Source organism: Cryptotermes secundus, unplaced genomic scaffold, assembly GCF_002891405.2.
Source record: "Cryptotermes secundus unplaced genomic scaffold, Csec_1.0 scaffold254, whole genome shotgun sequence".
Lineage (NCBI taxonomy): Eukaryota > Metazoa > Arthropoda > Insecta > Blattodea > Kalotermitidae > Cryptotermes > Cryptotermes secundus.
The window spans coordinates 111899-138770 of record NW_019729211.1 but is presented as its reverse complement, the minus strand read 5'-3'; the positions used below and the strand labels follow the sequence as shown (position 1 = coordinate 138770).

General features: G+C 38.5%; 2 protein-coding genes across 4 annotated transcripts in view; both read right to left on the bottom strand.

Moving 5' to 3' along the window:
- Positions 1-10845, bottom strand: part of LOC111865378 (TAR DNA-binding protein 43) — a 37427-nt gene extending 26582 nt beyond the window's left edge. The window contains exons 1-4 of one of the 2 annotated variants that reach the window (XM_023853352.2): positions 10475-10845; positions 10224-10393; positions 2586-2726; positions 896-2074 (exon numbers count right to left, since the gene is read on the bottom strand). In XM_023853352.2, the coding sequence (XP_023709120.1) occupies positions 1067-2074; positions 2586-2726; positions 10224-10393; positions 10475-10712 (1557 nt within the window). In that variant the 5' untranslated portion in view covers positions 10713-10845 and the 3' untranslated portion in view covers positions 896-1066. Of the gene's footprint in view, positions 1-895; positions 2075-2585; positions 2727-10223; positions 10394-10474 lie in introns of those variants that run through there. The other variant, XM_023853353.2, reaches the window with a different exon arrangement.
- A 6633-nt stretch (positions 10846-17478) lies between these two features.
- LOC111865380 (integral membrane protein GPR155) overlaps positions 17479-26872 on the bottom strand; it is a 45924-nt gene continuing 36530 nt past the window's right edge. For both annotated transcript variants that reach the window (XM_023853358.2, XM_023853357.2), the window contains 2 exons: positions 25438-25739; positions 17479-17746 (listed from right to left, as the gene is read on the bottom strand). In XM_023853358.2, coding sequence (XP_023709126.1) covers positions 17536-17746; positions 25438-25739 — 513 coding nt within the window. In that variant the 3' untranslated portion in view covers positions 17479-17535. The remainder of the gene's footprint in view (positions 17747-25437; positions 25740-26872) is intronic.

The following is a 26872-nucleotide window of genomic DNA, read 5'->3' as shown; positions in this document are numbered from 1 at the left end:
GTGTGTAACCCCGGTCAAAGTTTCACACTTCTCTGGCCATTATCTCCGTAACCGTTCAACTTTGGACATAGGTGTTTTGGGTTATATCGGCATACTTTAACATAAGGAACACCCTCCCGAAGTTTGGCACATTCCTCCTGGGACACCCTGTATATGCCCCTCACCACTATAAAAAAATGTGAGTGCACATAGCAGAGTCAAGCACAAACTTTTTGAAACAATGTGTTCAATGACGTCTTGTTAAGAGCTATAAAAAATGTCTGACATCTGTCATCAAGTTGGGATTGAGGTTCTCACAGTGGTGACTACAAACAGTTCCTTCTGGTATGTCACACCATGTACTCTGGTAGATTCTACTGGACTACACAGTGATACACCCCAGAAGATAGTACTCCATCTATCATCAATTTCATAAGAAGAGTTCTTCCTTAAGCTTGCAATTTCATGAAAACTGGCATGGTACTTTTAGCATATGCTGCTCCTAGATGCTGACATTAAAAGGGTTAAATAATAATCAATTTAATTACAAGATAGAAGGTTTTCAGAGCAGTGAATATTCAGATTCAGGTCCTTTGAGTCATGACACCTTATAGTTTTGCATATGAATATCAGTGTTTTGTAGGAACTTGCTGCCTTGAGCCTTATAACTGATGTAAGGTTAGAGGTGCCCATGTAACAAAAGGACGACACAGATCAATGTACGTGTATATGATGAAAGTGGTGGCTCCTCCCAGGGCCTTGATAGGCCACCATGTCATCCTTATATACAACCTGGGAAAATTTAATCCTACCAACTCTGATACCCAAAATGTGGGCAATAGGCTCCTCTTAAGTGCTGGTATCCACTTATGAGATTACAGGTGTCACAATCCAGAAGACCTCAATATGGAATTAATTTCATTACTTTATATTACACATCTGCTCATTCTAGACATTGCATACTTCCAAGTTTCAACATACATTTCCTTTCATAATTTATTTTAAACACTATGATTCTGCTATAACAGCTAGCCTCAAACAAACGAACACAGAAAGATACAGAAGTTTCCTGGAAGAATGTTACATCTTAATATCTTGACTGAATTACAGGTATGGTTCTTGGTCCCCCCACTGAAGTAGCTGAATGGTGAGTTTCACTTCTAGAGTACCCACCATGTCTCTGAACACACTCATCCAATTCAGATGGTAGATGCTTGTAGTATGCCTTCTCATCACTGTCACTGACATCTGTTCCACAGTAGTTTTTGCTATTATCCTTGACTGAACTTCTGCTGTGTTTGTGGCCATGACCATTACTTCCATGTTTGTAGCTCCTCTCACTGCTTCCATGATAGTACTTCTCACGTTCCCTGCGTGATATTTTTACCAGATACCTATCAGCGTAACGATATGCAACATCTTTTGAGCTGCAACTATGTTTATAAATCTTGGAGTAATTCCTCTGTAAATCATGTATGTTCCCCTGAGAACTGCGAAACTTTTCTTGAGCTCTGTCATAATTAGTATGATCACTGAAGTGCTCATGGCTTCCTGGAAATCGCGAACTTCTTCCTTCATCATACCTGTCAAAGGCCACATCGTGATTCCTTTCATGGTAGGTCTTTTCTCGGTTTTTAAAACCCAACAGTCCATGGCCTGATGATCTGTGACCATCTGAGCAATGAGTATCATAGTCTTTCTTCAGAGACATTCGATGCAAGTCTGTGTAATGGTCAACCTGATATCCACTATCATCTTTATGGGTTGCATCAGATGTGTGAGATGGTCGATAATGATCTGTTCCACTGACTTTGTTATAGACACCATTAACAGAATAATTGACAGTTCTAGTAGCTGTGTCATAAGTTCCACTGTTAACTCTGTAACCATCACTGGACACACAAACACCGCCAATGGGGTTGCCAAACTGACAACCTGGATCATACATATAAGGGACCAATTCGTTATACTGGTACATTTGAGATCCGCCATAGTCAGTGTAAGCAGCAGCAATGTCAATGGGTTCATAGATTGTAGTGGTGCCACCAATATAAACCTCTCCGCCCCTCGTGGAAGAGCACACTGCATCCAAACTCTGGAAACACCAAATATGTGGGTGTTATTTTCTCCTGGTGGACCTCTTGGTTTGGTTTCCATTTCCACTCATTGCACCAGGCAGAGAAGGGGCGGAGAAGGTGGCAATAACAGGGAGGTCACACAGATTCACACATTCGTTTGTCACACCAAACAGTGATGATCGGTCATACAACCCACACAAACATATAAAACCATGACACACATGCTCACTCCAACATCATTCCAATTTGCTAACCATACACACAAGTCCTCCTCCTGGGCCATCAAGTTTAAACTTTTCTATGATTACATTGGAATTACTTCCAAAATAAAGATTTATGTTATTCCAAATCTCAGCCAGCATGCAGACTGGAACATAGGACATGATTTTCACCAAACCAGAGGTGTAGAAATAAAGGAACACTGATATACATTTCTATGCAAATCTTCAGCTTGACTTATTCCTTAATGCATACATCAGCAATATAAATTTATAGTTCATTTTCACAAAATCTCAACCATTAGCTTACCTTAGAGTTTGGAATCTTGACATCACACCATCGGCCATCAATCATATGTCTCTGTGCTAAAACTCGCATCTGTGACTCATAGGTCCCGAAGCGGATGAATCCAAACCCTTTTGACTGACCAGATTTAGGATCTTTTTTAACCTAAAGAAATAAACAAGAAACTCATGAATTAAAAGTATTTAATCCACTGAATTAACAAGTGCTATATTTTAACATTCTTGCTGTGATTTTCTTCACCTGTAAAATTCAATGAAGACAGTACTTTAAAGAAACAATGAGAAACTAAATTACTTCTTAATTTAATTTCCTTATTATAATTTCTAGCAGTCTGAAATAATACTGGAAAACACATACAAAGTCTCTCCTCTCAAACTGTATTAAGCTACACCTACCCTGTAACTCTCCCCACCTGTTAAAATCTACACACTCAGTACCATTAACAGAAGTCTATCACCAAACCTTGTCCTACCCGACATCATTTGTGTGGGCTGAATTGTGATAATGCTCTAGACTCATATTTCAGACATGCCTGGTTCAAATCTCAACTGGGACACCAGCTATCTTGACTGAGGATTTCTGTGTTTTTCCTCAATCCTTCCAGGAAAATGCCAGGATAATATCTTGATTAGACTGCAACTACTTCCTTCCAACAATCCTTCATCTATAATCTTAAACCATCTGATATTCATAGTCTAGCTACAGACAGCATTATAAGGCACACAAAATATCAGCTGAATCCACATCAGTACAATGCACAGCAACAGTTATACTGTGGATATCAAAACAGTGTTGTGCATGGGCTTGATCTTGCTGGAAATATGGAGTATGGGGAATTGGCCTCTGAAACGTATGTATACAGAAGATTAAAGTTCAAAATAAAAAATAAATATACTTATATACCATAAGAAATGACTTACTTATACAGTGTATAAACATATAAAACATCAAAATTAGTGTAGTATGATGATAATAAAGAAAGTACGTACTGTACCACAGAGATGGTGATTACTCGGTTTTCTCTGCAAACAGACCATGGCTTTTATACATATTTTTTTGCATTCTTCAGTGTGCCTGCATCAGCACTAGCTCTAATGGGCACTTAACTTCATTTAATAATTTTGACACAAGATTTCTTAATATAAAGATGTTTTCCAACTGATACAACTATCACCACACTCCAGTTTATCACACACATCAATTTTCTGTTCTAGAGTTACTACCTTTCTAACCCTCTTTGCAGCAGCATCATTAAATTCAAGCTCTATGACACCACATGTTAGGGCAAAACAATAAAGTACTTTAAAAAAGAAAGGGGGAAAGTTATTCTGAGTCTGCAAAGCACATGTAATGCTAGCCAACATAGATGTTCTCACAGTGAGTCACGGCATCAGCGTGAGGCTAGGTAATGGACATGGATTTGCCACAATCACAACTGCAAACAGATCTGCTCACGAGGACAAGGTAACCCATGCATAATTGAAACTTGACCCCATGCTGTAAAAAATAGGTGTGAAGAGAAATCATATAAAATGAAAAGTGTGTTAACCAAGCCCACATTAAAAAATTGATTATTTTATTTGAAAAGTATGCTTGGTACACATTTGTCTTCCAATAAGCACCTTTCCCACCTCGTCTGGATGTGAACTGTTTCACCCCATCAAAGCCGCATGTCCAACCCACTATAACTTTCTCAACTTGAACCGTTATTGCAGTATGTTTAATGGCTAAAGTGGAGTTGATGAATGGATTTTAACAGCATGCATTTTAATCATACATATTTTGCATGATAAAACATGTATATGTGGAGCTCCATGCAATAAAATATGTTACTATGTCATAAAAAGTCTGTTGCTAAATTGTCTACATACAAGAACTTTGAACATGTGTCTTGTCACATGCTCTTAAGGTACTCCAAGATGGAACTGATATCAGAAAATCAGCGTACCTACAAAAGAATGAGTTTATGCCAGAAAAGTATAAAATCTATGGAAGAGTGGCCCAATTTTGAATCCTGACACAATTCTTTGACATTCAGCTATATTCCTTGTACAGTGAATGTATGCTGGGAGAGATAAATTTAAAAGAACAAAGATGATTATGTTCATTTATATGTTAGGGAAAAAGAAGTTATTAATTTTTTAGTAACAGCACAGGGAGCTTAAAATGTACAATATAACATCATTTTACAAATCAGGTTACAGTTGTTTTTCAATACCTGAGACTCTTCTGAAACGCTCTCAATTTTTTATCACTTGACCACAACAGATCTTGTTTTCTGGAAACACGACACTATCTGCCAGTATAAGAATTTTAAGTTTCTACGCCAATTTTCAATATAAAACTTTTAATACACATAAATGCAGCATTACACAATTTTCTTGGTTTTCTATGTAGCAAAACTTCACCTGTATTTCGGTCACAGGCTTTATATCAATAAAATCATAATTCTTACCATAAAATGTTTCATTAAATAAAACTCCTCTGTTCAGCTATACCATACTGCCATACTACTTCTAAGCCATCTCTTCAGTTGGTGTAACAGGCAGAGAAAGGCCACGCCATAGGTCAAGCGGTTAGTCGCTGGCTTCCCACCATGGCAGTCCGGGTTCAATCCCAGGTCTGGTCAAGTGGGATTTGTGGTGGACAGGTGGACAAAGTGGTGTTGGGGCAGGTTTTCCCCGAGTACTTCGGTTTCCCCTTCCAATCTTCATTCCACAAGATTCTCCATCATCATAATCACCCGGGGCAGGTACAATAGGACAATCAGTGGCCAATGTGCTGAGTGGACCCAACTGGACTCCACCCCCCACTATGCGAATTATGCGAACAGGCAGAGAATGCATAAAAGTTGCTCATTAAAAGAAGCAATGAACACAATCAACAACACGATAACTTCAAACAGCGTGACATGAACAAGAGTAGAATACTGCTTTCATTTGAAGCAGATTTTTTCAAAATACATTCTTTGTGACTCTGCATCCCTCAGTTGCCAACAACTTCACTTGCTGCAGGTACTGTTTCTACAGTTCATAAACAGTAAATGTATCTCACTGCAGAGAAGCAAATACTTTTTTATAATTATTAATACATAGTCTGTTTTGCTACTACTGTAGAAAAAAACATTCAGTTTGTCACATGGCAAGTATTGTGAAAGGTAAATGTACAATGTGTGATAATTTAATTCCCAGAATGGCCGCAGCATGTCAGCGGGGTGAGTCAGGTAAACTCAAGTACCCAAACATGTTTGGACATGTTCCATCTTGCATTTACATGAGCCACAGATCAAACGAGTCATTCATTCATAAGCAGCAGATGAAGCAGCACATGTCCATGGTATACTGTTGGCAGAGAAATAAGTGACAAGAATCTGGAGCAGAGGATAAGCATAAAGTTTTGTGTGAAGATTGGTAAAAGTGCTAGTGAAATGTTAAGCCTATTAACAGTGGCTTCAAGTGAATACAAGAGCCGGGATAGTGTAGTCGGTCTGGATTTTCTATAGCATGAGAACAGAGACTGATCCATGTTACTTTGCTTTCAATCAGACAGCATTCATGGGACAAATATATCTACATATCCAAAACACAAGTGAGGTCAGGATAGCATAAGCCATACTGTGTCAACTTCATTTCCATCAAACAACAATTAGCAGAAACCAAACCTCATATAAGCGATTATTCAACTGTTCTTGCAAGCTGACAGTCAGTCATTGTGGTGATCATTCTCAACTGATGTCTGGCTAATTCTAAACTTCATAAGCACCCCATTGATTTTACATGGTTCAACTTATCATCACCAAATACCACTTTAAACATTGCATGTTTCAAAAGTTGTTCTCCCACACTTAAAAAAAGACTTGACACATACACACTGTTCAGGATCAGTCACTTCAAACTGTGACATATTAAACAGTCTTGCCTTAACACAGGCAACAGACAACAGAGTCCAGGCATCGCAGTGGGACTGCACATGCCAATTCACTAATGCCTCTTCAGTGCTTGAATAAATACATCAGCCTCAAAACTTCTGACAGCCCCTCTTAGTTTTACTATATACAACTACTGGCCTTACTTTGTCTAAACGTTTGTGATAATGGTATATTAATAGAATTATTGTGTTTCCTCATATTATCCATCACCCTATTTTTATTTACAACACCACACAGCGTTTCAGAGACTGGATTCTGTTTCCATCTTTGGGTGGTACCTACTCAGCTCAGCCCAGTTGATACAGCTAGTCCATCTCACCCTAGGTCCAGAGATAGGGACTAGCTCTATCAATTGAACCCAACTCAGTATGTTCCACCTGGAGATACAATCCAGTCCCTGAAATATTGTGTATCGATTTACACAAAAAAAAAAAAAAGGGCCAATGGATATCAAAAAAGACAATAATTGTATTTTACTTTGTCTACTGGCATTCAATCTAATTTACATATCCCTGCCCTTATCCCATGAATAATCAGGGCTGACAACTTATGCACACAGAGAGACTACACAGAATAACACTGGTACAGTACTAGAAGAAACAAGAAACAAGAAGTAGCTGCTGCAGCACTATAGACATAGGGCGAGTAACCCTGAGAATTTTAAATTTAAAATTTAGAGGAAAATTGAAAAGATGTTAAAATCAGAACTGAAGATTTTATAAGTGCTAATTCAGAGAAATCAAAATTGACGCGTGTAAATAACAAAGATATCAACGAAGTAGATTTTGGTAATAACGACGAAAGGAACAATCAGAAAGCTCTGTGTTTTTAAATTTTAAATGTTAAACTAAGTGCAGTGTGTAAAGGAGAGCAAAACGAAAGACCTATAATATATAGTTTGCACTGAAGACGGAGTTTGTATCATGTATCGTATGGAGAGCAACAGGATGCTTAAATATAATACTGAAAAAATTCAGTCTCCAGTACAGCTTTACAATACAGTGACTGCTTGTTAGTTAATGACAATTTGTGCTATGGACATCGGTGGTAATTGGCTTCAGCGACAGACTTGGGGGGTTATATAAAATAAATTGGTTTCTTCTGCAGGTTTACATGATCCTTGCATTCTACTCGTACCACTGTTCACAGTCCAGGTGCCTGCTATATTTGTCAAATGCTGCAAAATAAACACTTCAAGTTCAAAGGCTAATTCCTTGTAAAGTTGTAAACTGGGTACTATAAGAACCGAGAAAACTTATCAGCAAACTTTCTGGCTTAAACCTGGAATATGGCCACAACCACAAGAGACCTGCCAAGGCCTTGACTACCCATATTGCCATCTGTACTATTATTCACTGAATTACTTCACCAAATATCCAGAGAACAGTGATCTTCTTCTGCCATTTCCCAGAATGAAAGTCTTGATATACCACCTGCTACTTTCAATAGTTATGATATCAGTCCATGTGCCTACACTGGCAAACACGATGGAGAGGGTGTCCATTAAATAACAACACTGGGACATGCGAGAATGTTATGTTTTGTTAGGTTCTTCAGTTACTTATATTTTAGTTAGTACACAATATTTATTTCCTCTAACATGTGTTAAGTTACATCCTTGAACTATACAGTGTCCCAGGAGGAATGTGCCAGACTTTGGGAGGGTGTTCCTTATGTTAAGTATGCCGATATAACCCAAAACACCTATGTCCAAAGTTGAATGGTTACAGAGATAATGGCCCGAGAAAAGTGTGGTCTTCTGATAGGTCCACGCACTGTACCTGTCAGCTGACAAGCCTTATCTATGTTTGTCCTTGTGTGGAAATTCACACTAGCTGTAAGCTTATGTGCTACCTTCAGGGTATGTTGCGGCCACGTTGTGAATGGTTGGTAAATTAGTTGTGCAGAGTTGGTGAAATGCCTTTTGTGTTTTCACACATGGAATATTGTGATATGCATTTTGTGAATGGATTTTGCGGTGGCAGTGCACGTGCTGCTGTTGAAGAATACCAAAGGCGTTTTCCTGATCGAAGGATTCCATCTCGAAGTGTATTTACGCAAATTCACCAGACATTGCGTGATACTGGTTCTCTTCCAAGTGTTTCTGTGCACTATGAAAGGGAGGATATACGAATGAGAAACACATGAGAGAACATTCTTGAGATGGCTCAGAGAAGTCCATGTCTGTCCACTCGTAGAATGGCCTCTTGCATTGGCGTATCACGTATGCAGGTGTGGCGAACTTTACATGATGAAGAGCTGTATCCTTACCATGATCAAAGGGTACAACATCTGGAACCAGGCAACCATGCACAGCGTATGGATTTGTGCCACTGGATAAAAGCTCATCCCGAACTGTTAAGCGTCATTTTATTCTTTTACCCGGGATGGTGTAAATAATTTATGAAATGTGCATATGTGGTCCCATAATAATCCACATGAGATAATGGTAACGAAATTCCAAAAGAGATTTTCTGTGAATGTATGGTGTGGTGTGCTTGGGAACAGGGTGATCGGACCTTTTGTGTTTCACATCAATTTAACTGGAGACACGTATGAAGCTTTCCTGAGGAATGAGTTACCATGATTGTTGGAAGACATCCCGTTAATGATAAGGTGCCAAATGTACTTCCAACATCATGGGGCTCCCCCACATTACACTCAGCACGAGACATTACTTAGATGAAACCTTCCCTAACCGCTGTTTAGGTCGTGGTGGTCCCGTTGCATGGCCACCAAGGCCGCCAGATCTTATGCCTCTAGATTATTACCTCTGGGGCAGCATGAAGACATTAGTCTACAAAACTAAGGCTGATTCACAAGCAGCACTGCGGGATCATATTTTTGCAGCGGCAGAACACATACGTCATCATTCATTCAACACTGCTTCTGCTACCCAATCCCTCATGATGTGTGCTGAAAACTGCATTGCAGCTGGCGGAGGACACTTTGAACAATTACTATAAAGCAGGTACTGCATTTTATTAGTTATGTAGTCGGCTTATACCAGAATGCGCAGTCAGCCATGTTACGTCAGCACTTGCCATTCATGTGTCATGTATAGTGCTTGGAAACCTAAGGACAACTATGACATGGCATGCAAGTTTTTTTGTAGTTAAATTTAATGGCTTCATGTCACTCACAAGTTAGTCTGGTGTTACGTACATTATTAACATTACACAAACCACATATTCCTGCCAGTTTTAATATGTATTTGGTAATCAACAAGTGTGTAACACCTGTCAAAGTTTCACACTTCTCTGGCCATTATCTCTGTAACCGTTCAACTTTGGACATAGGTGTTTTGGGTTATATAGGCATACTTTAACATAACGAACACCCTCCTGAAGTCTGGCACATTCCTCCTGGGACACGCTGTATATATTATTTCAGTACATTCCAGTACCCATACTTCATCCTTTTGGCATATTTTAGCTCCTATACAATTAAGAGTTACTCTTTCTGCCACTTATGTCCTATCACTTAAATTACTCAGGCCAGTTACTATAGCTTACACATACCTGTGATTACCATATACCACGACCATTCCACCAAATTATTTTTGCCATTCTGAACTGTGATACATTCTGCCACTCCCACATTGACCTACAGCTTCTCTACAACAAAATATTCACTTTATCCTGCACTGCAACTGGCCATGTTACACTACTACACCCAGAACCGATGTCTGTCAATCCAATCACTTTACATACCTGAGCCATAAGCACTTCACCAAATGACTCAAAATACTCTCGCAACTGCTGTTCCGTCGTTTTCCACGGTAACCCAAGAACGATAAGATCCGAACATTTCAATTTCGTTTCCATGCGCTTCGTCTTTGCTGTAGAATTTTCCAAGTGATCGTCCGACTTACGTTTATTTTCTGCAAAGAAATTAAATCAATGCATGACCCATGACATAATGACCGACCATCGTACAGTAATAACTTCTTCATAACTATTACCTTTAGGAAACACACAGTAGTACACACAATTTCCCCATCCACTTTCTGGAGGGTGTAACCTTCCTTCCACCAAACGCACTCCTCTCATTGCTCGTGATTCTGGGTTACGGTACTTTAACCCACAAGTTCCTGGGAACTGGGCGGCCAAAGTTGAGAGCAATAACGTACTATCATCTTCAGTCGGTAACTCTATAGGTTCCTCGCCTTCGTCCTCTGCTACTTGAAGATAAGAACTCATTTCCGCCGTCAGTTTGAAATTGTTTAATCACAACTTTTGTACAAAATTACTATTATGACGCTCCTCCTGCCAGGTTGCTCAAAACGCCAAGCGATGCTCCAGAGAATATATAACAACATAGGTCCAATCTGTGAGCCGAACCAAAGATTCAAGGTAGGAGGTAAAGAAATTACAACGACACCAAACAGTGGTACGGAACGGTACGGAACTTCATAACGTTCATAACCACTGCGTCACTTAGGTGTTAACAAGACATACACAAAGGCGCTAGAATCGATATTGGAAATACAGACAACTATACTTCCGAGATTGGTATAAATTTTCTACTTACAGTTTACAATTGTGTGCTACTATAACAATTACGAAATATGTTGCTTCACAAAAGTGTATATTTCGGATCAGATGGTTGGTTGTCCTTCCGCATTTTCTAATCAAATTTCGTGTTAACGGGCAAGCTTCACGACGGAGGATCAGGCACTGATATAACAGAATACCGAAAGTGTAACTGTCAAAAAGGCATTGATATAATCTGCACCAATCATAAATGTCTGACTGCTGAATGACTGGAGTTGTAAAACTACAGTCTTGGACACTTTGAGTCGCAGTAGTTATCTCAAAGGGATTTCATTATCTTTTCCAAAATGCTATAGATATTTCTTGCAGTTAGCATCCCTCGGTTCCCTTCCAGACGTTTAAGATTCCAAAAGATGGGCTGGATTCCATTATCGACAGATATGTGAGATTTTTCACTGACGACGATCGGATTATTTATGTTGACATCAGAACACTAGTTCCCTTTGGTGACTGTAGAGCAGTCTACCACACTCCTAACTTTTCGTAAAATACTAAGAAGTAAAAAGAAAAATACGAAAATAATCTGAAGGCGTCTACTACGGCTACCATCCTTGTCAGTATGGAATTAGAGTCCGACTTCTCAGAGACCGTCTCCTTCCTTCAAACAGGCAGAGGTCACACCAAGAAAACTGGCAACCGCAACGCAACCGCGATTTCCGAGAATTGCAATCAGCCCGAGTTGAAGACGTGTTACTGAATGGAACTGCGCAAACTGAGGAAACGACAACGCAACTCGAGGAGAGACTGAGAAACTCAACTTCAAGGCAACGAAGCATGCCAGCCTTCTCAGAATTTTGTTTTTGTACAGTTAATTGAGCAAGAGCCTGGCGTACTATATGACAAACGCCACTCAAACTATGCTATGTAGGACAAAATAGATTTGCCAGGGAAAGAATTTCTCATGAGACAGAGTCTGGATCCAGGTTAAGTTTTTCCTAAACTCATTTTAAATTGTTAACAGAAGAACAAATGCACCCAATATTTTCTTTTCCTAATATTGTATTTAAGCATGCAGTTGCATTAATATATAATTTATTTCACATATATTTCCGTCTTAAATACAACTTGTTACATTGTCACATTACATGAATATATCCATCACCAGGTGGCTTCTACCTTGCTAAAATTGTACCATATATCAAAATTTCGTATCTCGTGTGAATGCGATATTTGCTCATTAAAATAAATTCACCTTAATTAAAACAGTTTAATTTACCAAACTACACACGTCACATCCCAGAACATCATAGCAAATCTTCATGGTCAGCGCCGGGAATACCTCAAATCTCGTAATAATGTAAATGTTCTAAAACCCAGGAACATATACTCGAATCTGGCAGCTAATAATTACTTCTGAAAATCAACATAACTTTTCAGTTCAGTGTAAAAATTTACTTAGATTTAAAATGTATCTTAGAGATATAGGATGGGATGGATTGGATTGATCTAGCTCAATATAGAGACCAGTGGAGGGCTCTTCTGAATATGGTATTGAACCTTCGGGTTCCATAAAATGCTGGGAAGCTCTGGAGTAGCTGCGCAATTGGCGGCTTCTCAAGAAGGGCTCAACAACGTGAGTGAGGGATGTCTCCTACATTCTTGGCATGACTAATGGTTACCTTTGCTGACATTTACACTGTTTTACTACCCAAAATTGAAGAGACAAAAGAGTTAAGTCTATCAGTTTTTTGTACAATGAACTGCATTTGAGAAATTTTGTAAAGTTCAATTTACACTTCACATAAAGGTGAGGTACAAAGGCTGATACATACTGGAATCAAGTCTCCTGACAGCTTTCAGTGCAGGTATCATTCTCTCTCTTCCCCACTCAGTGTTTAATAACAATTCAATAAACAATGATACACAAGAAAAAAACAGATTTACGGATAGACATGACCTCCACATTTTGCTTGTTTTACACCCTCAGCAAAGGAAACAGAAGAGACTCAATGTTTATAGACAATCATTTTGGAAGGACCAAAGTTAAGAATTCCTCTGCAAATTCTCCCATTAATTTCTTCTGTACACCTGAGACAAGAAACAAAATACATCATTTGAACACAATGCAAATAGGTTTGACAAAAACACAAAAATTTTGCCACAAAGAAACATGCAAAAAAATGGTTCATATCTAGTTTTCGTGTCAAGACTGGTTAGTCTTGCATGTTCCTGTATAGATTCTTGAAAGTTTTTCCCCATTGTAAAAACTGAAGATTCCATTCAACTGTCTCCAGCGGCTGTTATATTTCAACTAATGTATGGTTCTCTCTCTAGTAACTGGTTCACTAAACACTCACTAATCACTCACTACTGAATAGTGTTCGCTGCTCCTTATTTAGCCTCGGCACGGACAACAGAGAAAACAGTTATGTGATAGGTACCACTGCTGCCTGACGCCGTGTTTACTGGTGTTGCTAGCAACGCTGTCAAGAGTTGTCTGCTGCTGTGTAGCAACTGCAGTATCCCTTGGTAACAACACAGCCGCACCTCTGCCATGTCACCGTGGGGGAGGGGGCACCCACCGAGCATTGCGTATTGGTGGAAAGAGTGGGGGTATGTCACGTCACTCGCGAGACCGCAGATTTCACGCGACCACCACTTCCTGCCATGCCATCCATGTCACAGTATTTATAAATTACAATTAATATTTCAAAAGATTTTGTTAAAATTTTTAAACTAAACTAGTTTGTGTCCTTTTTATTTCTTCTCTTTGAAGGAAGCCAAGCGTCTTAATGCCTTGTGGTTCTGTTATTTAAAGAATAGGATTCTTTAGTGTCTTTAGTGATTGAGATATTGCATTTTAAAAGGGGAGCAAAGATTATAAAATTAAATGCTGCAGCAACAAATTTATATGCCGGGGGGAATTTGATGTGACACTGCAGAAGAGATAAGAAGACAGAAGTGAACCACTTGACTGGTTAATTTCCTGGACCTTACAATACACCAAAAAAGAATAAAATTAGTATTCACAATATATAGAAAACCTATTCAAACAGATACATAATACTGGATGAATCATACCACCCATATGAGAACAAAATAGCAAGCATTAGTTATTTAATGAACATAGTGAATATATATCCAATAACAAATGAAGCAAAAACAAGGGAACTAAACATTATACAAGACATATTACATAACAATGAATATTATAAACTTAAGCTTAAGATATTCAAAACAACAAAAACACAAGTATGCAGCACCAAACATCAAAATGGGCTATTTTTACATATAGCAGAAAAGAGACGAAAATCACAAAACTTTGTAAAGAGGCACAAAAAAAGACTGCATTCTGAACAAGAAACACAGTACAAAACATAGTAAAACCCCACCCAACTGTCCTTTAAAATACATAGGACAATTAGGCTGAACATTCCAAACTAGATATAAAGAAAACATACAGGTGATAAGGACTAATAATAGGAACTCCAGATATTCCAATCATTTAGTAAATACTGGATATGCATATGGGAGTATAACTAACGTGATGAAAGTCATAAAAATAGAGAAAAAGGGGAAACATCTGAACACATTGGAAAGATACCATATACACTTGGTCGTCGACTTGTGACTGACTTCCATTCTGACAGACAGGTTGTAAGTCGATCTGGTTGTATGTCGGCCATATATTTATTAACAGTATTTTTTAACCTTTCTAATCTTTTTATCATCTTTATAATTTATTTTTAAAAACTTAAGTGCGGCCGGTCCTAAGTCGACGACCAAGTTTATATAGAATGAGTAAGGGCAGACTGCACATGAACGACACATATATTGACATCCATAGCCCAATACTTGAGGCATTACATGAATTGAACACCAGACAGCTTCACATAAACACTATAAAAGATAGAACCAATCCAATTCACAAACATTAGCAAGAGGGACACACAGTAAGATAATAGGCAGAACCCGCCACTTTGTATAGATGTGCACATAGAAGGGACTGCATAGTAATGACCAAAAACCACAATATGGAAGTAAAGCAGTTTTCTTATTTATCATTTATAATTTTGGAACACCTAATGATGGCCTTATATGTCAAAACATGTATGGAATAAATAAGTTAAAATCTATTTGACATGTAAAACTTTTAAAGTGAATAACTCTTAGTAAGTTTTATACAAAGATGTGCTGCATGTGCGACTGTGAAACCATTTGATACTAAGTGCAGCAGGATGCTACAATATTGTAACGTGAATCGTTACTGAAGATGCCGTAGAGATTGTTAACTGGTTTATTCAACAACCTACAAGTAACGGCTACAATTAATTATCACACAGTTGCGGGGTTTCACACTTTATAACCCTAATCACAATAATCTGTTTACACTGTTGCGGGGTTTCACGATTTATAACCCTATTCGCAAATCAATTCACTCTGTCTTCAGTAGTCTACACGTATTCAGTACGGGAGCTATGTAAGTGTCCCTGTATCACACACTCCCAATTACACAACTACACACACGTCCAGTTCTTCTTTCCGCGAACGCTGCTATACTCCAACTGTAGGCTGCTGACTGCAGAACTGTCTTTGGCGCTGATACACTTTAACTCTCTCTGGGGACGGCTACAAGTTAACTGACTCGTAGCTGCTGTGCAGTTCCCTTATATAGCCACAGCGCTTGCCTGTTATGCAATGAGTGCCTTGTCATAGTAGGATCCGGTGCCACCGCGCGTTGCGTGTTACATCGCCGTGCGGAGGGGGGGGGTGACGGAGCGCTGACTCACCCGCCACGTCACTGCTGGGGGGGAGGTTCTCCATTGCGCAACATGTCACACTGCTCCCTCCTTAAGGCTGTTCGTCCCGAATAGCCTAACGGTGCATCCCCGTTCCTTTTCTTTGGAGGCTGTGCTTTCTGCGTCTCCTGGTATTTGGGCTACTCCTTTCAGCGACTGTTCTCCAGTTGTTACAACCGCTCCCCTCTTAAGACCTGCTCGTCTCGAGCAGTTTCCTTTCAGCTCACTAGAAGAACCAGTTGTATCCTATTCATCCATCACTTTCACTCTTCCTAGGGAGGCCGGTACTTCTACATTACCGGTTCCTCCCCGATCTGTTGTTTCTTTTTCCGCTTTGGAGGGGGTCGACCCCTCCATAAGTTCCATTCCTTGTGTCGTAGGCTGACAGAAAATCCGGCTACTCGCTTGGCGATCTGCAGTCTTGCAGTTTTCCTCTGGTCTGATTTCTTCACATATCGCGGCTGTCCGCCGCCTAGGTCCTTCACTTCATTTCTGCGTTGTAGTTGCTGTCTCAGGCCTCGGTTCCTGATGCCAGTGTTGGGTTCCGGGCCTTTCCAAATTCTCTTCCCCAATGTCCGTTTCTTGGTGATTTTCGGTGCGACCTTATTTTTGTTTTGTCCCATACGCCTGTGTCCTACACAGGGGGTAATCTTTATTCCGGTGGTGGTCACTTCTTTCCGCTGGCATCTGAAAGTTCCCTTGGGAGTTTCCTTCTTGAAGGCATTTCTGCAACGTCGTGCCACTGTCGCGCGACGCGATGTCTTCCAGCAGGTGGCAGCCAACTTCATCCGGGATTCACAATCTCCTGGGGTCCAACATTTCCTGAAGATGTTCCTCCTACGCCAGGCCACTGTTGCACGGCGGGACACCTTTCTGCTGATTTTCTTCTGCCGTGCCACTTCCAAGCGATGGCTTGTCCTTCTGCGGGCTACGGCCAACTTCTTCTGGGGTCCAGAACTTTCCCATGTCAGATTCTTCATATTTCGCTGATTTTGGTCCCTACACCTTTTCTTCTTCTTCGGTTCTCCGACTGGCATTACCTCGGCATCTTCTACTGGTACCTCTCGTAGTTCTGCCTCCTCAGGATTCCTGTCCGCTGAGGTCGGCTTTTCTTCTTCTGGACGTGCCTCTATATCTCGGCAGGCCATCGTCACTCCGGCCGGTATTGCAATGGGGACCTCTTCTTGTTGTGCAGCTGCAGTTTCCGTGTCCACTGGGCAGGCCACCGTCTCTTTTTGGGTAATCGGCATCAATTCATCTTCAGGTTCACTGACAGGTATCACTGCGATGTCAAAAAAATATACAGTCCCAACTTTCGAAGTATCTATGAACAATAGTTTGAATCACCTCACAGCACAATTTTCATGTGGTCTAGTGGTATTGCTCACAGCCACTCCCATTCACAAAACTTACTTAACATCCATATGGAAGGCATAATGTAAAAAATAAATTATGTAAAATAAATACAAGGCTGAAAATGTGAGATGATTAGTGGTTTGTAAACACTGATCAAGGAAAAAACTTTGTCTTTTATGTCTTACACCTGTGGCAGAAAATGTAAAGGCAGCAAACAGTATCAGGCTGAGGGCTGCTACATAATACTAAATGGTTTTGCTGCTAGAAACACAATTTGACTGAATTCTTAAAAAATTATGAAGAACGTAAACTGGAAATGTATTTAGCTTCCTTTATTAACTGTAAACACTTGTACATCTACACTGAATAATGAATTAGTATCTATCTTGTACAGACATGAAAGTATAGAGCGTAGTTTGATCATGAAAATGGTACAGATTTTCCACATGACGTATAACTCGACCCTCCAACAAGTGGCGTGCGTACTGAACAGCTTGATTTCGATCCCTGGCCAGTCCAACTCCCAGCAGCCAGTCTACAAGTGCAGAACCTGAGAAAGTCTCCTTGTAATGTTTCAGATGCCACCTTGAAATGAGAAAACAGTTCTTTGCTTTATAACTTGAATTATGGTAGTGCACACATGTATAAAATAACCTCATATACAATATAATTAACTCCATTATGAAACCTGATGACTGCAAAAAACTGNAAAAAAAAAAAAAAAAAAAACTCTGTGGCTCTAGTCTGCAAGCAAACTATACCAACTGAGCAACCGCGTGCTTGTCGGTGAAGTGACGTGTAAATACCGACACAAAACTTGGCCTTACCCTGAATCACTTCACCTTACTTCACATCACTCTATACTTCCTTAATATAATTTTAATACAATACACAGGTTTTGAAATACTAATCTTTACAATATAAGAATATTAATAGAAAATTTTGGTGGGCCCCACAAATACTTTGGCCACGGAAATACAAAAGTAACCCCCGGTGCATTTGCTGGTAACTGAATCCCATTCAACAATTAACCGCATGGTTAACTTAGGTGATGTTAAATTTCAGCTTAAATACTGATCAGCATCCCCATAGCTATGAATATATTTACTATGTAAACATTGTTATTTTACAATATATATATATAGTGTGACGTATTTGCGCTATGCAGGACACCCCTTCCACCGCTCCCTCACAGTGCTGTTGCTGCTACGGTAACAGGCCAGTCAACACTCTGCCACCCTCCCCCGCGGTGACGTAACAGCACTTCCCACTGTGACATAATGGGATACTGGTGTTCACACAGGCAACAGGGAACGGTATTAAAAGTCGGCTGAGCAGTATGTGACGAGAGTGTGTGATCAGGAGTGACACAGGGCGGATCATGAAGTCGCAGAGTGCAGCAGAAGTCTAGCAGTCGCCGAGATCAGTGGATGTAATTGTGATACTGCCGATGGCAGTAATTGTAATTGTGAATTGTGAGTGTGAGAGCGAATGTGCAATAAATTCACTATATGCAATACGGCGTGAAGTTATTTGTCTCGTGACATATCCAACACATGACACTATATACAGGGTGTCCCAGGAGGAATGTGCCAAACTTCGGGAGGGTGTTCCTTATGTTAAAGTATGCCGATATAACCAAAAACACCTATGTCCAAAGTTGAACGGTTACGGAGATAATGGCCAGAGAAGTGTCAAACTTTGACCGGGGTTACACACTTGTTGATTACAAAATAGATATTAAAACTGGCAGGAATATGTGGATTCTGTAACGTTAATAATGTACGTAACATCAAACTAACTTGTGAGTGACATGAAGCCATAAAATTGAAGTACAAAAAACTCGCATGCCATCTCAAAGTTGTCGTTAAGAGTTCCAAGCACTGTACATGACACATGAATGGTAAGCGNTATATATATATATATATAAATTAGTATTATTTTCAAAAAAGTTAGCCTGCATTTGCATAGTTCAATAAAAATATTTAGTGTTGATGAAAATTGTGCTGAGGCCAATGTCAGCTGCATTTTGATGTTCTATACCTCTACCAATGTAGGTATGGTGAAGCAGTCCATTTCTGGGCAGGGGCAACCAGGAAGCCTACTTGGCTGCCCCCCAGATACAGGATGATGAGTGCCCCCTACCAACCTTCTTTACACAGAAAAAAATACTGTCATGACACCTGAAAGCTACAATAGTCCATTGTTAGATAATTATCTAACAATGGACTATTGTAGCTTTGCGGATACATGCCTAGCAAGCCATTATAATGGCTTGCTAGGCATGTATCCGCAAAGAATTTGGAAGTTTTTCATGCATAAATGCATACACATTTAAGGGATTATTATGGAATAAAATCCGGTCCCTACTTACAACATAGGTGCACTGTATATGAGCAATGGAAGCAGCTGGATTAGAAGTTGAGGTCTGTATGTTAAGTCTTGAAACCTCCATCTAAACACAACCCTGCTTCACATTCACTACACCAATCATCAGATTATCCATTTTCCTGTGTTTTTCAAACACATTTTCTTTGAGGTTTTGCCTTCCTTCTGCTAGCAGGAATATGTTCCAGGAAATGTCATTCTATTTGTCTTCTAGCTGGTGTTCAATTGGATGGCTCTGTACAAGACTAGGTACATCAGAACAGTGTTATCCACAAAGCCTTGTGCTAGTGAAAGGCTGTCTATTAGTGAATGTATGTTTTTGTTGAAGAAAGCAGTCTTCTGGGATTTGGCACCGTGTATATGTATACACGGTATACGATGTATGTATATGTGGTGTTAACACCACATATACATGGTGCCAAATCCCAGAAGACTTCTTTCTTCATAGTCACCGCCGTGAAAGCCTCTTAAGCCACGCTTAGCTCCTAGGCCATTTTCCGCCATATTGTGAGCTATTAGTATCTGATCTTCCGCTCAACACTCCTAAAACTGCATTTTTTTTAACTTCAACTTTCTGTTAATATAGATTAGTAGTAGAATTAGTAAACATACTTGTTATTTTATATCTTAAATACGGTGATTTGTATTTTCATAAGTGTACTGGTAGGCCTAACCTACAAGTAGTGTGTTACTTTGTCTTAAGGAAGCTGATTTGTATTTTCGTAAGTATACAGTAGGCCTAACCTACAAGGAGTGTGTTATTTTATATCTTAAGGAAGTCGATTTGTATTTTCATAAGTGTTATTTATATCTTACATAAGTTGTTTGTATTTTCATAAGTGTACAGTAGGCCTAACCTACAAGAAGTGTGTTATTTTATATCTTTAGTAAGTTGATTTGTACTACTGCAAGTGTACCAGTGGGCCTAACCTAAAATAAGTGTATCATTGTATATAGTGGGCTTTAAAAGATTTGTGCCAGCATATACTCTTGTAAGTTCTAATCACAAATTAGACTCTTTAAATATATCTGTTAGTTAGTACTGAATTATAAGTTAACATAAGTGGTAATAATGACCACAAGGGGTAACGACTTATCAGGTAAATGTGGGGCCTGCAGAAGGAAGGTTAGCCAGGGGACAGGATGTGAGGACTGTGGCCTGTGGTTTCATTGGGAGTGCTCTGGCACCAATAGTGATTTGGCCATATTACCTTGGTACTGCAACTCCTGTGTGCAAGCCAAGGTAATAAAGAAACAAGAGGAGACTATCTTGAGTTTGAAAAGGGAGCTGGAACTTGCAAGAACTGAGATTGACCTCTTAAAAGGGGAATTAAATTTAGTAGATAATTGTCCTGAAGAATTTAGGACTGTGTCCAACTCCCGAAGAAAACTTAAAAAAGTTCCTTCTTCACTAGATGTTAAGTTAGCTTTAACCAATCGATTTGAACCTCTAGCTATGCTAGGGCCTCAGACTGATGGTGACGCTATAGATCAGCCTGTGTTAGAGGCTAAGCCTAAGCGTAAGATTCTAGTGCTGGGTAGCAGTCATGGTAGGGGTATCGGGCAGAGGCTACAGAAAGCAATGGGAGATGCATATGCTGTGACCAGCATATTCAAGCCCAATGCTGATCTGAGCAATGTCACTGGGGACATTGGAAAATTGTGCAAAGGTTTTAGTAAGGAAGATCAGGTAGTTATAGTTGGGGGGCCAGGTAACAGTTTGGAGAGAAACCTCAATTATCAAATTGAGAAAGATTTAAGTGACATTGCCCAGAAAACTAGTCACACCAATGTGAGGTTTGTTGGTCTTTTCTGGCGACATGACAAGCCATGGATTAACAGGTGTGTAAGGGAGATTAATCTTCGGCTTGAGCGTTCGCTTGTGGAGGTCGGCGCGGCCCACATTGATGCGATTGATGTCTCTTCAATATTGAGGAGCGAACATACTGTCCATGGTTTGCATCTTAATCCTCGAGGCAAGGACAAGCTGACGCGACTCATTGCAGAGAGCATTAAGGGCAGACACATTCCAGTTGTCATGGGTGTTCAGAATCATTTTTTAGGATAAAGAGTGCAAGTAAAGTTTATCAAGTAAAAGAAATTGCAAAAGAAACTAATCTTTCAGACAATAATGTTAGTGAACCAATAGAAATCGGAAAAGGTAATTGCAGTCTACTAAATTCAGTGAATAATAAAGTACTAAGAATATTCCATCAGAATATAAGAGGATTGAGAAACAAAACAAATGAACTAATAAGCTCCATGAATTCAAATCTTCCACACATACTGTGCCTTACTGAACATCACATGAAACAGCTGGAATTAGAACATCTTCACTTAGAAAATTATAATTTAGGTGCTAGATACTGTAGGAAAACACTGGAGAAAGGAGGAGTGAGTATTTTTGTACACGAAAACCTAAAATTTACTAAAATAAATTTAGAAGATTATTGCAAAGACCAGGATCTGGAAGCATGTGCTCTAAAGTTAGACTCTCCTTTTTCAAATATTTGTATACTGACTTTATATAGAGCCCCATCTGGAAACTTCAATCACTTTTTAAATAGATTAGAAACCATCCTAAATGTACTGCATAGTTCAAAAGTTGAATTTATAATTTGTGGTGATATAAATATAAACTATCTCATCGACAGTAATAGGAAACTAAATTTAGACTCTTTGTTATCATCTTACAATCTCTCCAGTACTGTTAACTTTCCCACAAGAGTTCAAAATAATTCTAGTTCAGCGATAGATAATATATTCATTGATAACTCAAAATTAAGAGACTATACTGTAGGACCCTTTATAAATGGCTTATCCGATCATGATGCTCAACTCATAGAAATAAATAATATTGACTTTCAGCCCAGTAATCAACAATATAAAACAGTAAGGAAAATCAACAAGCATACGATGGCAGATTTTGTCACAAAATTAAGTAATGAATCGTGGGACAATGTATTTGACAGCAATAATATTGATTCTAAATTTAATTGCTTTCTGAACACATACTTGAGGATCTTTTATTCAAGCTTTCCCTTAAAAATAGTCAAAAATGAAAATAAAAACAAATCCACCTGGATAACAATTGGAATAAAAACTTCATGTAAACACAAAAGACAACTATATTTGGCCAGTAGGGACAGTAATGATCCAAGACTAAAAAGTCACTACAAAATGTACTGTAAAATTTTGTCAAAAGTCATTAAAGAAGCCAAACAGAATAACTATAACAGCCAAATTCTAAAATCAAACAATAAAATTAAAACCACCTGGGATATTGTGAAAGTTGAATCAGGAAAGAAATCTGTTAATGAAGACGTACAAAGTTTGAATATTGAAGGGAAGTCCACTAACAATCCACAAGCTATCGCAAGTGCATTTAATGAATATTTCCTTTCATTAGCTGAGAAAACATATTCCAATAATAATAATAATAATAATAATAATAATAATAATAATAATAATAATCCAATATACTATCTGTCTCGTGCCTTTAACAATTCATTTCCAAATATCAATCTCAAATTCTCAACAAGGAAGGAAATTGAAAACATTATTAAATCCCTTAAGCCCAAAAATTCACATGGATATGATGAAATCTCTACCAAATTACTTAAAGCAAGCTCTGTTTACATCAGTTCACCCTTGAATCATCTATGTAATAAATCTTTATCATCAGGTACTTTTCCTCAACGCTTAAAATACGCTGTAATGAAACCACTTTTTAAAAAAGGAGAGAGAAAATGCATCTCTAATTACAGACCAATATCCATATTGACTTCATTCTCAAAAGTCTTTGAAAAAGTTATGTATAATAGACTACTTGAACACTTAAATTCTAACAACATATTAGTCAAAGAGCAATTTGGATTTAGGAAAGACCTAACAACAGAAAAAGCAACCTATGAACTAACTAACGATATTTTAAGTGCTCTCAATGACAGATTAATTGTGGGAGGGATTTTCTGTGATCTAGCAAAAGCTTTCGATTGTGTTAATCATGATATCTTACTATCGAAATTAAATTTCTATGGAATAACTGGCAAAGCTAATGAATGGATCAAATCATACCTCAAAAACAGGTATCAAAGAGTTGAAATAAATAATAAAAACTCCAGTCATAATGCATTTTCAAACTGGGGAATTATAAAGCACGGTGTTCCACAAGGATCAATTTTAGGTCCCTTACTTTTTCTTCTCTACATAAATGATCTATCTAAAACCATCAACAATAAATCTAAACCAATTCTATATGCAGATGACACTAGTATAATATTTAAGAACTCTAAATTTGACAACTTTAAAAATGACATAAATATTGTATTTGAAGCCTTAAACAGATGGTTCGAAGCCAATTTACTCTCATTAAATTTTGATAAAACCCATTACATATCATTCACAACTAAAAACAACCACCAAATTGATCTGGACATCAGTTATGCCAACAAATTAATCTGTAAAGTACTTGATACAAAATTCCTTGGAATACATGTAGACAGTACACTGTCTTGGAAAATACATATTGAACAAATTATACCTAAATTAAATGCAGCTTGCTATGCGATGAGATCAATTAAGCCTTTTATGTCACAGGAAACATTGAAGATGGTTTACCATGCCTACTTTCATTCTATTATGAACTATGGATTAATATTTTGGGGGAACTCTTCACATAGTGTAATAATTTTTAAAATACAAAAGAATATAATTAGAATCATTACAGGATGTAGAAGTAGAGATTCATGTAGAGAATTATTTAAGAAATTAAAAATTCTACCTCTTCAATCGCAATACATATTATCGCTTCTCTTATTTGTTGTTTACAACAAAGATAAATTCAAATTAAATTCTGATGTCTATAACATGAATACTAGACAAAAATATAACTTCCACCTACCCTCATCAACTTTATCAGTATATCAAAAAGGAGTCTACTTTACTGGCATAAAAGTGTTCAACAATCTGCCACAAAGTATTAAAAACTTGGGCAATGATACTAAAAAGTTTAAATCAGAGTTAAAGAATTATCTACATGCTCATTCCTTCTACTCTTTAGATGAATACTTCAATGTAAATAGAGAATGATGTAAAATTAAGTTATATTAATTTTTAAGCTAAAATTGCCTGTACTTATGTATGTAACCTTTTGACTTGTTCTGTATCCAAAGGTACTAACCTACTTAGGATTTATAGAATGTAAATAAATTCAATTCAATTCAAAATCTTACAAATGTTTTTGTTATTTTGGAGCAACTGATGCAAGACCACTGCATTATGTATTGTTACAATGATTAGTCTTCTGAATAATTTCAATACCATTTGATATCTTTCATTCCAGAAAATACAGCTGTAGCATTTAATCCTTCAGATCCAGCCCTAACATGTTGACATTATAATTGCAAACAACCATACACTTTGTTTCTTCTTCATTTGCTGTCAAACATGCTGTCATAATCCAAACTAAATTCACCAGTATTTTCATCATCTACTCGTAAAACTTCATTCGAAACTTGTATTTGTTCAAGCTCCAAGAGCACGTGACTTGACAGGCCAACCATGGTAATTATAAAGTCACATATTTACTTTTAGACTGACTTGTTCAGCTGCAGGAAATGCAAGGTTATTGATATATGAACAGAGAGTTCATTCTTTTCACAATAGGCCAGTGCAAACCTCATCACACGGGAATTATTTTTTCCTTACTTACAGACCAGAGAAATTAAGCTTACAGCTAAATGTATGGTGGACATTAAGCCACAGAAAGAGCAATCAAATGCCAGATGTAACATGTACATCAAATCAGCCTGAGGAATTACGAAATATCAGATAATTAGACACCGTACAAGTATCCTCATACATGATACATAATGCATGATACCAACCTCCTGTCAGTAGCTATATCACGACGACATTTCTCCAAGTGATGGGTGGCAAACTGGTCACAGACATGCTTAGTTTCAAAGCCAAGATCCTCCCATGCAGGAAGCTTCAACTCAGCAGCTCCATACAACAAGCATCGCCACCTCTTCACCAATGGTTGTATCACACACTTGGGGTCAAGTCCAAATATAGCAAATACAATAAGTGACTGACCAAAGTTAAAGCTTGCATCCAGGAATGCCAACTCTACATAGATGCCAGACATCTCCTCCATCACCAGTGTCCAGACAGACAGTGCTATACCCTGTAACAGGGACATTAAACACAAGTTCACAGCTTTTTGATGATGGTGTAACATCTTGATTAAAATTATAATTTCTGCCATTGGTCCTATTTCTGTCTTCAGGAGAAGAGAATATGAAAGATAACCTCATCAGTGTGGCACCTTTGTTTGAGAGTGGTTCTACAAATAGAGGTTTTCTCTTATAACCTGTTTACCTGATGATGGGTAAAAAGACCAGTTTCCAAAACAATGTGGTTTTAATAGACTTGCATGATGCACAAAGTCCAAAATAATAGTCTTAAATGGCAGAAAGTAATGTTACTGTTAATGTATAAAGTTCGGTTAATGTTTACATTCACAATGACTACTAATTTTTAACTGAAGCATGATATGCACCAAAACTCGTACATAAATAAAGCATCCACAGTGACAGGTGTTCACATGTGCGCATACGTGTTTAACCTTCGTGCGCACTGTCACTTCTTTACTGTAATATCAGAACCTGTGCTGTCAAGACAGATTTGATTCTTGGTTTATTTATGGTGCCTTCATACGAGGGGGGACCCAAAAATAACCGGAATTTATTTTTGTTATTTTTTATATTTGCATTTTTATTGAACTGTATTGTCCATGTGCATTAATGCACTTGTCCCAACGCTTTTGCCACTGCTCAAAACAGTGCTGGAATTCTCGAGGCTGGATACTGTTCAAAGCCTTTAGCGTGTTTTCTTTGACTTCATCCACATCACGGAATCGCTTTCCTTTCAGACTTCTCTTCATCCGTGGAAACAAAAAAAAGTCTGACGGAGCCACGTCGGGTGAGTAAGGTGGATGAGGCACAATCACCATGTTGTTGCTTGTCAAAAACTGTCGGACCGTCAAAGCTGTGTGGGCTGGAGCATTGTCGTGGTGAAGCAACCAGTTCCCATTTCTTCACATTTCGGACCGTTTTCGTGGCACACTCTCTCGTAATCTTCGTAACACATCCAGGTAAAAATGTTGGTTCACTGTTTGTCCTGGCGGAACGAACTCTTTGTGGACAATGCCACTCACATAAAAAAAAACAAATCAACATTGTTTTCACATTGGATCGCACTTGACGCGCTTTCTTCGGTCGTGGTGAAGTTGGAGTTTTCCACTAGCTTGATGATTGC